The following is a 14,083-nucleotide window of genomic DNA, read 5'->3' on the forward strand; positions in this document are numbered from 1 at the left end:
AAAGTCACTTTTCTTTCAATTATACTTGGTGTAAGGTATGGTTATGGGAATAGGAGGGCAGGAGTTTTGTAAAGTTTAAGTTATAGAATTTTTTTTTAATATAAATTTTATTTATTTATTTTTGGCTGCGTTGGGTCTTCGTTGCTGCGCACGGGCTTTCTCTAGTTGTGGCGAGCGGGGGCTACTCTTCATTGCAGTGAGCGGGCTTCTCATTGTGGTGGCTTCTCTTGTTATAGAGCACGGGCTCTAGGCGTGCAGGCTTCAGTGTTGTGGCCCGTGGGCTTCAGTAGTTGTGGCTTGCGGGCTTTAGAGTGCAGGCTCAGTAGTTGTGGCGCACGGGCTTAGTTGTTCCTCAGCTTGTGGGATCTTCCCAGACCAGGGCTCAAACCCATTTCCCCTGCATTGGCAGGCAGATTCTTAACCACTGTGCTGCCAGGGAAGCCCCAAGTTATAGAATTATAACTTAAGTTTAACTTAAGAATTATAATTTAAATTTATAAAAATGGAATGTTACATTTTCTTTAAACTAGTTTTTCATTTCTTTCAGACAGGAGGCCCAGATATAGCTCTATGACCCAGTCCAATACGAGTTTGAATAACTTGCAATTATTGGTTTTAAAAACCCTGTGGTCACTTCTAAACAGTGTAGTCAGCAAGTATTTGTAAGTACCTGATTCTCCTTTGAAGTCAGCTAGCACGCCCAGAGGCTGTGTGGGAGCCAGAACCAGTGTCTGACGTGGCCCCTGCCTTTCGAGTGACCTGATTGTGCAGGAGATGTAGAGAAGAGGATGAGGTGGTGGAATATCGTGTGCAAAATGTGGGTCCTGAAAAGGATTCTCACAAGAGAAAGTCATAGAGGTGGTTTCGGTTGGGCCTGATAGGGATGCAGTAGGATTCATAAAAAGGACTGGAGAGGAAAGGCAGTTCCTGATCTGGATAATTGCACAAGTTAGGGATGGGCTAAATGTAACCTGTTTGGTAAAGTGAATCAAGAAGAGTTCATGCTGGGGAGTCTGTGGGAAAAGTCAGAATTATGGCAGGCTTAAACAATGTGATTCATTGGGATTTAATTCCAAGGACAGTGGGAATCAGTGAAGGTTTTTGAGAAAGGGTGTAGCATCATAAGACTAATGATGTCGAGAAACAGCCTGGCAGCATAGTGAAAGGCGAATCTTGTACAGCAACACATCTCTGGTGGGGAATTCAGCTCTGTACATTTCCTAGGTATGGCTTGGCAGGAGGAGGAGTTTTTCAAAGCACTAACACACTGACATTTTCAAAATCAAAGCAATAGACCTTTACAAAGTGCTTACTCTATGCAACACACTGTATTGGGCCTGTGGAGCAGACAGAGAAGCAGGCTGTACCCCGGACACACATTTGCTTGAGGACATTACACCGTGAGCTTTTTGAGATGACCCAAAAAGGAGCTGTCAGATTTAATGTTTTTTGTTTAAAATAAATTTAAAAAAAAAAGTCTGTTTTCTAGGATATGGGATAAGACTGGACTTGAGTTTTAAAAGTTCCAATGAGCATTACTGGGGGGCCAACCTATTATTTGTTTAGAAGAAAGCTAATATTGATCCTTAAGTTGCATTTAGGAGTTGAAACTTTTTAGCAAGGATAAGTCTTATGAAGCAGTTTGAATGTTTGCCTATATATCACACAGAAGCCATAAACATTTAGTTGTTCAGTTACAATAGCATTTCTTACATTCCAGAAGATAATTTAAACAGAAGATCCTGGATCCCTCTCTTAAGGGAATGCTTATTGTATTTTTCCCCCAGGACTTTTAGCCATTGTGGACCCAGATCATTACTAGGATTATATCTGTTGTGCATCTATGCAAACTTTGAGTTTGTGGCTCTTCTTTGGTTGTTTGTACTTTGTTGCTTAGGTAGCAAGTGAATTAAACAACAAACTGAAGTGAGACTACCTTTTCATAGCTTTATATTACTGTTTTTGAAAGAGATTTAGGAAATTACACAGGGTGTGAATTTTTTTTATCACTATGTATATATATTTCTGTAGTAAAACGTTGTCAGTTTCTTTTGTTTTTATATTGTACTAAAATAGAATATAAAACATTCCTTGAAGGACAGAGCAGTTGGGAAGGGTCCCTAAATCAAGCAAACTTGTTTATTTAAGAAAGTTTAAGAGACATTTTGAAGCTAATGTTCTCAATTTAACTGGTAATCTTCTACAGTGTATCTTAAGTACTTGTGATAGATTTCTTATTAGGTGGTGTTTGTTGAGCATGGATAAAACCATTAAACATTTCAAAGATGTGAAGAATGGATGGTAGTGAATGAATTTGCTTCTGTTTTGTCTTCTCTTTCCTGGTGTGGGGTACTGTGCTGCCTCAGGATTTGCCTTCAGCATCCCCTCCTAAGTCAGAAAACTGGAAGATGCTACCTTGGCTGTTCTTCTTTTAAATTATTATAGCTAAGAGTATCTAGCTCATGTTTTGTTTCACCAAGTTTTTTTAAAAAGTAACTTTTAATAAGGAAGTTTTCTTCGTACATATTCTCCATTTTCTACATGTAGTCGAGCTTTTATCACACATGTTCAGAAACTCACTCCAGCCATTTGTTTCCCCTCTCTGAAATCCTCATCTCTCCATTTTGCCTCCTCCCCATCATCTTTTCCCTGTCACTCATATCTTCTTTCACTTTATTTCTAATTATTCTTTTCGCCTCCTCTCAACTGTGACCAAGTATTCTTAAAAGTCCTCAAATCTGGAGTTGTTACCTTCCCTTCTCAACAAATACTCAGTAATGTGCTCCCCCCCGACATCTTCCTGTGGCTTGGTTTTGTCACTTTTCCCTGTCATTCTGTTCTCTTGATTCTATGTGAAATTCTCTATTCTGAGATCCTTTTCTAGTTTAAGGCAGTTTCTAAATCACTGACTGTAGTAGGTTTTCATACGAGTTTCCAAGTTGACTGTCATCCTTTCCTGCTTCCTGTTAGAAAATCTCAGCAGGTGCAAATCTGTTGAAGGGGCTGTGCTGTTTTTCAGGGCTCTAATTGTGGTGGTGAACCTTAGTAAGCCCAACAGCTAGGTTTTCCCTGTGCTTCACTGCCACAGAAATTCAAATTCAAACCATCATTGTTTTAAGATGAAGAAGGTGATGGTGGTGACACTTGTTATGGAGTTGTGTTGCTCTTCAAGATTATTGACATTTTAGCTAGGTTGCATCTCTCTTGTCTGTAAATGACACTATCAATTTTTGGAGATTTGGTTAAATATAACTGATTTAAGTCAGTGATCAGGAAGCCTTTCACCTTTAAAACAGCTTGCTTTCATTCCCCACCTCCCTACTTTCTGAGCAGCCAGAACCTGATGAAGTAGCTGATCAGCAGCTCCGCATCTGGCTCATCCTGTGCTTCCTCACTAGCTTTTAACTTTCTTGGCTTCTGACCTCTTGCCTAACTTCTTTTTCTGTCTTGCTCTTGTTTCTTTATCCTAACACTGATGCTGCTCCAAAGATGCCTTTGGGCACATTCCGAGGCTGTGGCTTGTGTTTGCTCTGTGGAGTCTGGCTAAAGCTCATCTCAGCAGCCTAGCACCTCCGCGGTTATTCTGATTCTGCTCCATGTGGCAGGAGGTGCCTCCAGATCTCACACAGCCTGGCACCTGAGGAAGAAAGGTGGACAGACGCTATCGATGTAATCTCTCCACCACCCCCACTTCCAGTAGAAAGTAAATTCTTGTATCGTGAAACTACCAATTATTTTAGATATCTCAGAGCCTAATGGCACATTTTACTTTAAGAAGATACACATTAGTCCCCCCTTATCCAAAGTTTTAGTTACTGTAGTCCACCACACTCTGAAAATATTAAATGGAAAATTCCAGAAATAAACAATTCATAAGTTTTAAATTGAGTACTGTTCTGAGTAGTGTGATGAAATCTCACTGTCCTGCTCCATTCTGCTTGGAACATGAATCATCCCTCTGTCCAGTGTGTCCCGGCCGTTAGCCCTCTTGGTTATCAGGTTGACTGTTGCAGTATCACAGTGCTTGTGTTCAAGTGACCATTATTTTAACTCATAATGGCCCCAAAGCAAAGGAGAAGTGATGCTGGCAATTCAGATGTGCCAAAGATATGCTGTAAAGTACTTCCTTTAAGTGAAAGGAGTGAATGTTCTTGACTTAGTAAGAAAAGAAAAAAAATCATATGCTGAGGTTGCTAAAGATCTGTGGTAAGAAGGAATCTTCTATCTGTGAAATAGTGAAAAAGGGAAAAGAAATTTATGCTAGTTTTGCTTTTGCACCTCAAACTATGAAAGTTACAGCCACAGGGCATGATAATTGCTTAGTTAAGATAGAGAAGGCATTAAATTTGTTTAGTAAGATATTTCGAGAGAGAGGTTACATTCACATAACTTTTATTACAGTATAGTTATCATTGTTATATTTTATTACTAGTTAATCTCTTACTGTGCCTAATTTATAAATTGAACTTTATCATGGGTATGTATGTGTAGGAAATAACATGGTACATATAGGTTTCGGTACTATCTGTGGTTTTAGGGATCCACTGGAGGTCTTGGAATGTATCCACCATGATTAAGGGAGGCTTCTGTATATACAGCAGTGATAGGGTTTTCTAGTCTTAGGAATCCATTCCTTTGATATCAGAAAACCAAAGGGTGTCTAGATGTATTTGGGTATGATTCATTTTCAAAGCAATTTTTTTCTTGAGAAGGACCGATTTTCATGATGTTTCACTTGGGAGATGAGTGCCTATCTTTTTTTCTGTGTCATTTGAGTTTTACATAAGGCCTGTGTAACTCCTGTTATTCTCCAGACTTGAGCTTAGAAGCAGTTTTCTTTCCAGAGGTTTCCAGTATGTTTGGGCTTGACCTGTCTCCTGTGTACTCAAACACCGCACACTTGCCCTAATAGCTATCAATTCATTTTGTAAGTACCTGTCACCTTGTCTCTTTCCCCAGCTCCACTGTTAACTCCTTGCTATCACGGACATTGTCTTGTTTACTGTGGTAAACTGACATAGTCCTTGGTGCCCAGTACGCACTTTAGATATTTGATGAATGAGTGAATAAATTCAGATTTTGCTAAGTAGCAACTTTATTTATACCATTATTCTGAAAGACTTTTCCTTCTATAGTCCATTCCCTCATTAGATTTCACATAATAGGAATATAAACTCACCATGTAGACTTTGGGTATGGGCTGCTAAAACAAGTTTCTGTTATTTTTATTGCCGGATTTTATTTGTAGCCCTCGTCACCTAAAGTCACTCAACTTCTTGTGAGCATGCACACTTGGAATGAAGAGGTAAGGGCCAGAGTCAACAGACACACACACTGGCTGAATGATAAGAAGGTTGGTCAAATCTCTCTAGTCTGTGAGTGCTGTTTTAAAAACATGTTATTGCTAGAGACAGAAAGATAAAAAATTGAACACTAAAACTAAGCATGTCCTTGATCTATAATGTGGCATTAGGCTCCACGTGACCTAACCCAGGGTGTGGCTGCATACTGGTTTGGCAGTGTTTTTACTCTATTAGTTAACTAACATCAGCTAATAAGCCAGGAAGGCCAAGATAATTATGTGATAGCCAGCGGGTGTTATGCTAGAAGATTTGGATCAATGAGTAATTATAATTGAAGTTGAATGTAATCAATTATGTGATTTGGAGGCATTCAAGTGTAATTCCACTTATGTTCCATCTTGAAACCAGAGCACTAGGAAGGATTATTGACAAAAGGAAAATAGACATAAAGATGCACTTGACTCACGTTTGAGCTGTGTCCAGATGACCTGGTCACCGTAGGAAACCTGGATGGCCCTGCTGACCCCAGCATCCCTCTTCTCCTTCTTGCCCATGCTTCTTGTGCCACACACCCCGTTGTGCTTTGCTGCTTCATGTCTCTGTCCAGCAGCATCTGCTGTTCTCTCTGTGTGGGGTTCTCTTGTCCTTCTCCATCCAGCTAACACTTACTTGTGTTTAGAACTCGGCTAAGGGCAGTAGCTGCAGGACACCTTTTCTGACCCCTAGTCTGATTTAGATGCTCCCCTGTTCCCCTAGCATCTTCACTCTGGCGCTTTCCACTTTGTCCTGTAATCCTTGCATTGTCAGTCCTTCCTGCTAGTCTCCTTAATGGCAGAGATAATCTTGCAGGACTTTGTTGAATTTGATTTTTTCTAACTATTCTTGTAGTGGTAGTGCTAAAACCCCACTAAAACCGGCTCTTTTATAAACTATATATAGAACTTTAAAAAATAGCTTCTAGTATACAGTATGTCAAATAATAATTGGGTGTTGTTTCTTTCTTTATATTCCCTGTTTTATTCAAGCTTTAACAAGTCTTAAAACCACATAGCTTTAGATGGTTTTGTGAGCCAGACTCCATAGATTTGAATCCGGGCATTGCCACTAGTGGTGACTTCAGACTTCTTATTCATCTTTTCCTTGGTTTCCCCAGCTATACATTTTAAGGGTAAAAATCACAGTAACATGGATCCCATAAGGTTTTGGTAGGGTCTAAGTGAAATAATACATGCGGGTGGAGCTCCTGTATAACACCTTCCTGAAAACACCACTGACTTCCCCCTGCTTAACTTGTGAACCCATGGAATTCATAGAATTGCAGAATGATTTTATCTGCGCAGAGCAGACTGTAGACTTTGTCAGTTTTCCACACTGATCTGGAGGAACTACAGCTGAGTGATGGCCACCTCTTGAGTCTAACACGTGACCTGCCTGATGTCTCATATGGCATCGTGACCTGTGCTTCAACTTACAGGGCACAGCATTAAAATTACATTTAATTTTATGTGTGATAATATTTTCTGACCTTGAAGAATGAGATATTTTGCATTGGGAAAATGTTCTGATTAAGTTAGACTTCAAATGCTCAAACACCTTTCAAGCAGCAGGTGTAGTTGAATGTAATTTTACCTTTGCTTGATGACCCAGGACATTTTCTGTGTCTGTATAGTTTTGATACTTTGACCCAATTTAGTTTTCTCCATGTGTTTTATTTTGTCTTTATCTTCGTGTCATACCACCATCTGCCACTTCTGCTGATGCAGTTCTTAATGCAAACAGCCTCCCATTTTACACCCCATTAATGGTTTGCTGCCAGTAATTTATATTAGGTTGACAAATCAGTAATCAAGTTTGGAAAGATTTCTCTATTAAACAAAGGCAGGATTCTGAGTGAGGGCCAAGGCATGTTGGCCTATGTCATGACTGTTTTCTATGTTCTTCATGTTTGGGTATCCTGTTTTTAAGGATGGAAATTTTTAGTTAGTTTTAACTTCAGAAAATTGGGCTTTTACTATAAAATTTTTGCATAGGGTGTTCAATACACTTACTCTTGTTATTAAAATTATTCTCTCCCTGTTTTGTTAACAGTCAGAATTTGCTGTGTGATGTCACGATTGTGGCTGAAGACATGGAAATCTCTGCTCACAGAGTGGTGCTGGCCGCCTGTAGTCCTTACTTTCACGCCATGTTTACAGGTATGAAATGTTTTAGTTATGGATGTTTATAAAATGTATACAGATCTGGGCTTTTCTTTCCATATTAACATTTTATTGTTATGAAGTTAAGCATTGTAATAGAAGAAAATGCTCTTGCTTTGTTTTAAATTACTCCTCATCTTTGTTTTTCATTCTTGTAATGGTGTTGTGTACATACATGTGTCCATTACATACATGTATATGTTACATACAAATACAATTTTATGCTCAGTTTCCCCCCTTTACATTTATATTTGCATATATTGGCTAAGTTTGCCTTCTTGCCATTTATAACAGCCTTTGGCACTTTTTTATTTTGACAAAAGTAAATTGCTTTTACTGTTTCACATTTCTTCAAATGATTTTCACATTTGCCTCATCCAGTGTTTATAGTGAACAAAGAGATGTTTATTTAATGCCTTTTGATTCAGAAATATAAGAAAATAGAGTGGATACTTAGGCAACTGTAAAAATACATAAAATGATTTTAATATTTCTGGCAAAAAAGCAGTTTGTGCCTGCCACACTGGAAGCCTTTAAAAATATAGTTGATGTACAATATTATGTTTCAGGAACACTATATAATGGTTTGACATTTGCGTGCTTTATGAAATGATCACCACGATAAGTCCTTTAACCATCTGTCACCATACAAAGTTACTATAATATTATTGTCCTTATGCTGTTGTATATTACATCCCCATGGCTTATTTACGTTATAACTGGAGGTTTGTATCACTTGACTATTCACCTAATTCTCCCACCCGACCCGACCCCCACCATACTCCCCACTGTGAACCGTTTGTTCTGTGTATCTGTTGAGTCTGTTTTCATTTTATTTTATTTATTTATGTTTTTATTTCACATATGAAATCATTTGATATTTGTATTCTCTGTCTCACTTATTTCACTTAGCATGATACCCTCTAGGTCCATCCATGTTGTTGCAAATGGCAAGATTTCATTCTTTTTTAAGCCTATTAATATTCCATTGTATATATATATACCACATCTTCTTTATCCATTTATCTGTCAATGGACACAGGTTGCTTGCATTTGTTGGCTATTGTAAATAATGCTGTGGTGAACATAGGGGTGCACATATCTTTCCAATTACTGTTTTTGTTTTCTTCAGAAGTGGAATTTCTGGATCATATGGTAGTTCTATTTTTAATTTTTTGAGGAACCTCCATACTGTTTTCCATAGTGGTTGTACCAGTTTAAAATCCCACAAACAGTACACAAGGGCTTCCTTTTCTTTACATCCTCACCAATATTTGTTATTTATTATCTTCTTGAAAATAGCCACTCTGACAGGTATGAGGTAGTATCTCATTCTGGTTTTGATTTGCATTTCCCTGGTGGTTAGTGATGCTGACTATCTTTTCACATGTCTGTTGGCCATCTGTATGTCTTCTTTGGAAAAATGTGTATACAAGTACTCCTCCCATTTTTCAATTTTTTTGTTGTTATTGAGTTGTATGAGTTCTTTGTATATTTTGGATAGAAACTCCTTATTGGGTAGTTCATTTGCAAATACCTCCTTCCATTTGGTAGGCTGCCTTTGTTGATAGTTTCCTTTGCTGTGCAAAAACTTTTTTTTTTTTTTTTGTGGTACGCGGGCCTCTCACTGTTGTGGCCTCTCCCGTTGTGGAGCACAGGCTCCGGACGCACAGACACAGCGACCATGGCTCACGGGCCCAGCCGCTCCGCGGCATGTGGGATCTTCCTGGACCGGGGCATGAACCCGTGTCCCCTGCATCGGCAGGTGGACTCTCAACCGCTGCGCTACCAGGGAAGCCCCCAAACCTTTTTAGTTTATGTAGTACCATTTGTTCATTTTTGCTTTTTTGCCCTTGCCTGAGGAGAAAGATTCAAAAAATATTGCTAAGACCATGCTGCCTACGTTTTCTTCTAGGACTTTTATGGTTTCAGGTCTTACATTTAAGTTTTTAATCCATTTTGAGTTTATTTTTGTGCATGGTGCTAGAAAGTAGTCCAGTTTGATTCTTTTGCATGTAGCTGTCCACTTTTCCCAGCATTGTTTATCGAAGAGACTATCTGTTCCCCATTGCCTCCTTTGTTGGAGATTAATTGACCATATAAGTTTGGATTTATTTCTCTACTCTCTATTCTGTTACATTGATCTATGTATCTTTTTTGTGTGTGCCAGTACCAGACTGTTTTGATTACTGTAGCTTTGTAGTATAATTTGAAATCAGGGAGCATGATACCTCTAGCTTTGTTCTATCCCAAGATTGCTTTGGCTATTTGGGGTCTTTTGTGTTTACATACAAATTTTAGAATTATTTGTTCTAGTTCTGTGAAAAATGTCATGGGTATTTTGATAGGGATTGCACTGAATCTGTAGATTACCTTAGGGTTTATGGTCATTTTAACAATATTAATTCTTCCAACCCATGAGCACAGTATATCTTTCCATTTGTTTGTGTCGTCTTCGATTTCTTTCATCAGTGTCTTATAGCTTTCAAAGTACAAGTTTTTTGCCTCTTTGGTTATATTTATTCCTAGGTATTTTATTCTCTTTGATGAAATTGTTAATGAGATTGTTTAATTTCTCTTTCTGATAGTTTGTTATTAGTGTATAGAAACACAACAGATTTCTGTATTACATTTTTATCCTGGATCTTTACTGAATTCATTTATTAATTCTGATAGTTTTGGTAGCGTCATTAGGATTTTCTATATATGGTATCATGTCCTCTGTAGACAGTGACAGTTTTACTTCTTCTTTTCCAATTTGGATTCCTTTTACTTATGTTTCTTCTCTGATTGCTGTGGCCAGGACTTCCAAAACTATGTTGAATAAAAGTGGTGAGAGTGGACATCCTTGTTTTGTTCCTGATCTTAGAGGAAATGCTCTCAGCTTTTCATCATTGAATATGATGTTAACTGTGGGCTTGTCATATATGGCCTTTATTATATTGAGGTAGGTCCCCTCTATGCCTGCTTTCTAGAGAGTTTTTATTATAAATGGATGTTGAATTTTATCAGTGGCTTTTTCTGCATCTATTGATATGATCATATCATTTTTATTCTTCAGTTTGTTAATGTGGTGTATCGCATTGATTGATTTGTGGATATTGAACCATCCTTGCATCCCTAGGATAAATTCCACTTGATATGGTATATGATTCTTTTGATGTATTGTTGAATTCAGTTTGCTAATATTTTGAGAATGTTTGCATCTGTGCTCATCAATGATATTGGCCTGTAATTCTACTTATTTGTGGTGTTTTTGCCTGTTTTTTGCTAGGGTGATGCTGGCCTTATAGAATGTGTTCCAGAGTGTTCCTTCATCTTCAATTTTTTGGAATAGTTTGAGAAGAATAGGTGTTAACTCTTTAAATGTTTGGTAGAATTCACCTACTGGTCCTGGACTTTTGTTTGTTGGTAGTTTTCTAAATTACTGATTCAATTTCATTACTGGTAACCGGTCTGTTCATATTTTCTGTTTCTTCCTGATTCAGCCTTGGGAGATCGTATGTTCCTAGGAATGTATCTATTGTAAATTGTTCATTTTGTTGATGTATAATTGTTCGAAGTAATCTCTAATGATCCTGTGTATTTCTGTGGTTTAATTTGTAATTTCTCTTTCATTTCTGGATTATTTATTGGGCCTCCTCTTTTTCTTATGAGTCTGGCTAAAGGTTTATTAATATTGTGTATCTTTTCAAAGAACTAGCTCTTTCATCGATCTTTTCTGTTTTTTTAGTCTTTATTTCATTTATTTCTGCACTGATGTTTATTATTTCTTTCCTTCTACTAACTTTAGGTTTTGTTTATTCTTCTTTTTCTGGTTCCTTCAGGTATAAGTTTAGATTGTTTTGAGATTTTTCTTGTTTCCTGAGGTATGCTTGTATGGCTGTAAACTTTCCTCTTAGAACAGCTTTTGCTGTGTTCCATAGATTTTGGATTGTTGTGTTGTTGTGTTTGGATTGTGTTTCTTTTTCATTTGTCTCCAAATTTTTTTTTAATTTCCTTTTAATTTCTTCAGTGACCCATTGGTTGTTCAGTAGCATATTGTTTAGACTTCATGTGTTTGTGTTTTTTCATTTTTTTTCTTGTAGTTGATTTCTCTGCTCATACCATTGATATGATTTCAGTTATCTTAAATTTATTCAGATTTAGTTTGTGGCATGTGATCTGTCCTGAAGAGTGTTCCATATGCACTTGAAAAGTATGTGCATTCTGCTGCTTTAGGTTGAAATGTTCTATATATATCAATATTTATGAAATCTGTCTAGTCTAATGTGTCATTTAATGCCATGTTTCCATATTGATTTTTTTTTCTGGATGATTTGGCCATAGATGTAAATGGGGTGTTAAAGTCCCCTACTATTACTGTATTACTGTCAGTTTCTCCCTTTATGTTTACCAGTATTTGCTTAATGTATTTAGGTGCTCCTATGTTGGGTGCATATTCATTTACAGTTGTTGTATCTGCTTCTTGGATTGATTCCTTGATCATTAAATGGTAATGTCCTTCTTTGTCTCTCAATAACATCTTTGTTTCAAAGTCTGTCTTGTCTATAGAGACACAGATGTAGAGAACAACATATGGACACCAAGGGGGGAAAGCGGGGCTGGGGGGGGGTGGTGGGATGAATTGGGAGATTGGGATTGACATATATACACTAATATGTATAAAATAGATAACTAATAAGAACCAGCTGTATAAAAAAGTAAACTGAAATAAAATTAAAAAAAAATAAAGTCTGTCTTGTCTGATGTACATTTGCTACCCTAGCTTTCTTTTCATTTGCATTTATGTGGAATATTTTTTCCATCCCTTCATTTTTAGTCTGTGTGTGTCTTTAGATCGGAAGTGAGTCTCCTATAGGTAGCATATAGATGGGTCTTGTTTTTTAATCCATTCAGCCACTCTGTCTTTTGATCAGAGCAGTTTGTTCATTTACATTTAAAGTAATTATTGACAAGTATGTACTTATTGCCATTTTGTTAATTGTTTTCTGGTCATTTTTATGGTTCTCTTTTGTTCATTTTTTCTTTTGCTCTACTCTCTTGTGACTTGATGACTCTCTTTAGTGTTATGTTTGGACTCCTTTCTTTTTCTCCTTTTTCTTTGTGTGTGTGTATACATCTATTAAAGGTTTTTGGTTTATTACCATAAGGTTCATATATAACAACTATGTGTATCTATATACGTGATTACTTTAAGTTGAGGATCTCTTCAGTTCTAATGCATTGTAACAACCCTGTATTTTTACTTCCACCTCCCCATATTTAATGTTTTTGATGTCATGTTTTACATCTTTTCGTTTTGTATATTCCTTAATTATTTATTGTGGATATAGATGATTTTACTACTTTTGACTTTTAACCTTCCTTCTATCTTTATAAGTTGTTGATCTACGACTTTTACTATATGTTTGCCTTTACCAGTGAGAATTTTCCTTTCCTAATTTTCATGTTTCTAGTTGTGGTCTTTTCTTTTTCACTTAGAGAGATTCCTTGAACGTTACTTGTAAAGCTGGTTTAGTGGTGCTGAACTTTTTAAGCTTTTGCTCGTCTGCAAAGCTCTTTCTCTGTCCTTCAAATCTGAATGAGAGTCTTGCAGATAGAGCATTTGTGGTGTACATTTTATCCTTTCATCACTTGAAATATATCATGGCCGTCCTCCTGGCCTGTTAAGTTTCTGCTGAAAAGTCAGTTGACAGTCTGTGGGCATTCTCTTGGTGCTTTTAAGATTTTCTCTTTATCCTTAATTTTTGCCATTTTAATTATAATGTGTTGTGGTGTGGACCTCTTTCAATTCTTCTTGTTTGGGACTCTACTTCCTCTACCTGGAAGTTTTCACCTGCTATTTCTTCAAGTTAAGTTCTCTGCCCTTTTCTCTCTTCTTCTGGTACCCCTATAATGTGAATGTTAGTACGCTTGATGTTGTCCCAGAGGTCTCTTAAACTACCCTCATTTTTTCAAATTCTTTTTTTTTCTGTTCATCTTGGGTGATTTCCACTAGTCTGTCTTCCAGATTGCTATTCCACTTCTCTGTATCATCTAATATACTATTCATTACTTCTAGGGTTTTTTTTTTTTTTTTTTTTCTGGTTATTTTATCTTCGGGTCTGTTTGGGGTGTCTTTGTATTTTCTAACTACTTATCAGTTAAAATTCTCACTGTGTTCATCCAATTCTTCTGCCAAGTTTGTGGAGCATCTTAATGTTCATTACCTAGAATTCTTTATCAAGTAGATTGCTTTTCTCCATTTCATTTAGTTCTTTTTCTGAGGTTTTCTCTTGTTCCTTTGTTTAGAACATATTTTGCTCTCTCATCATTTTGCCCAATTTTCTGTATTTATTTCTATGTATCAGGTAGGTTGGTTAAGTTTCTGGATCTTGGAGAGGTGGCCTTATGCAGTTGACATCCTGTGGGACCCAGTAGCTCACTCCCCTCCTGTTCAGAGCTGTATACTCTAGGGGTACCCCCTGTGTGGGCTGTGTGACCCCTTCTGTTGTGGTGGGAAGGGTACTGTGGGTGGTCTGGTAGGCAGGGCTGGCCCCTGGCCTGGTTGGCTGCCAGGCTGTGCCTTGCACAGTGGCT

At 37.4% G+C, this 14,083-nt stretch overlaps 1 protein-coding gene across 8 annotated transcripts in view; it reads left to right on the top strand.

Moving 5' to 3' along the window:
- Window positions 1-14,083, top strand: part of KLHL2 (kelch like family member 2) — a 122,498-nt gene that overhangs the window by 18,983 nt on the left and 89,432 nt on the right. For 6 of the 8 annotated variants that reach the window (XM_033857229.2, XM_033857231.2, XM_033857230.2 and 3 more), the window contains one exon: window positions 7,392-7,498. In XM_033857229.2, coding sequence (XP_033713120.1) covers window positions 7,392-7,498 — 107 coding nt within the window. Of the gene's footprint in view, window positions 1-5,248; window positions 5,354-7,391; window positions 7,499-14,083 lie in introns of all 8 variants that reach the window. The other 2 variants (XM_073805453.1, XM_073805454.1) reach the window with 2 other exon arrangements.

The sequence above is a fragment of the Tursiops truncatus genome, chromosome 5 (genome assembly GCF_011762595.2).
Source record: "Tursiops truncatus isolate mTurTru1 chromosome 5, mTurTru1.mat.Y, whole genome shotgun sequence".
In the NCBI taxonomy this organism is placed as follows: Eukaryota; Metazoa; Chordata; class Mammalia; order Artiodactyla; family Delphinidae; genus Tursiops; species Tursiops truncatus.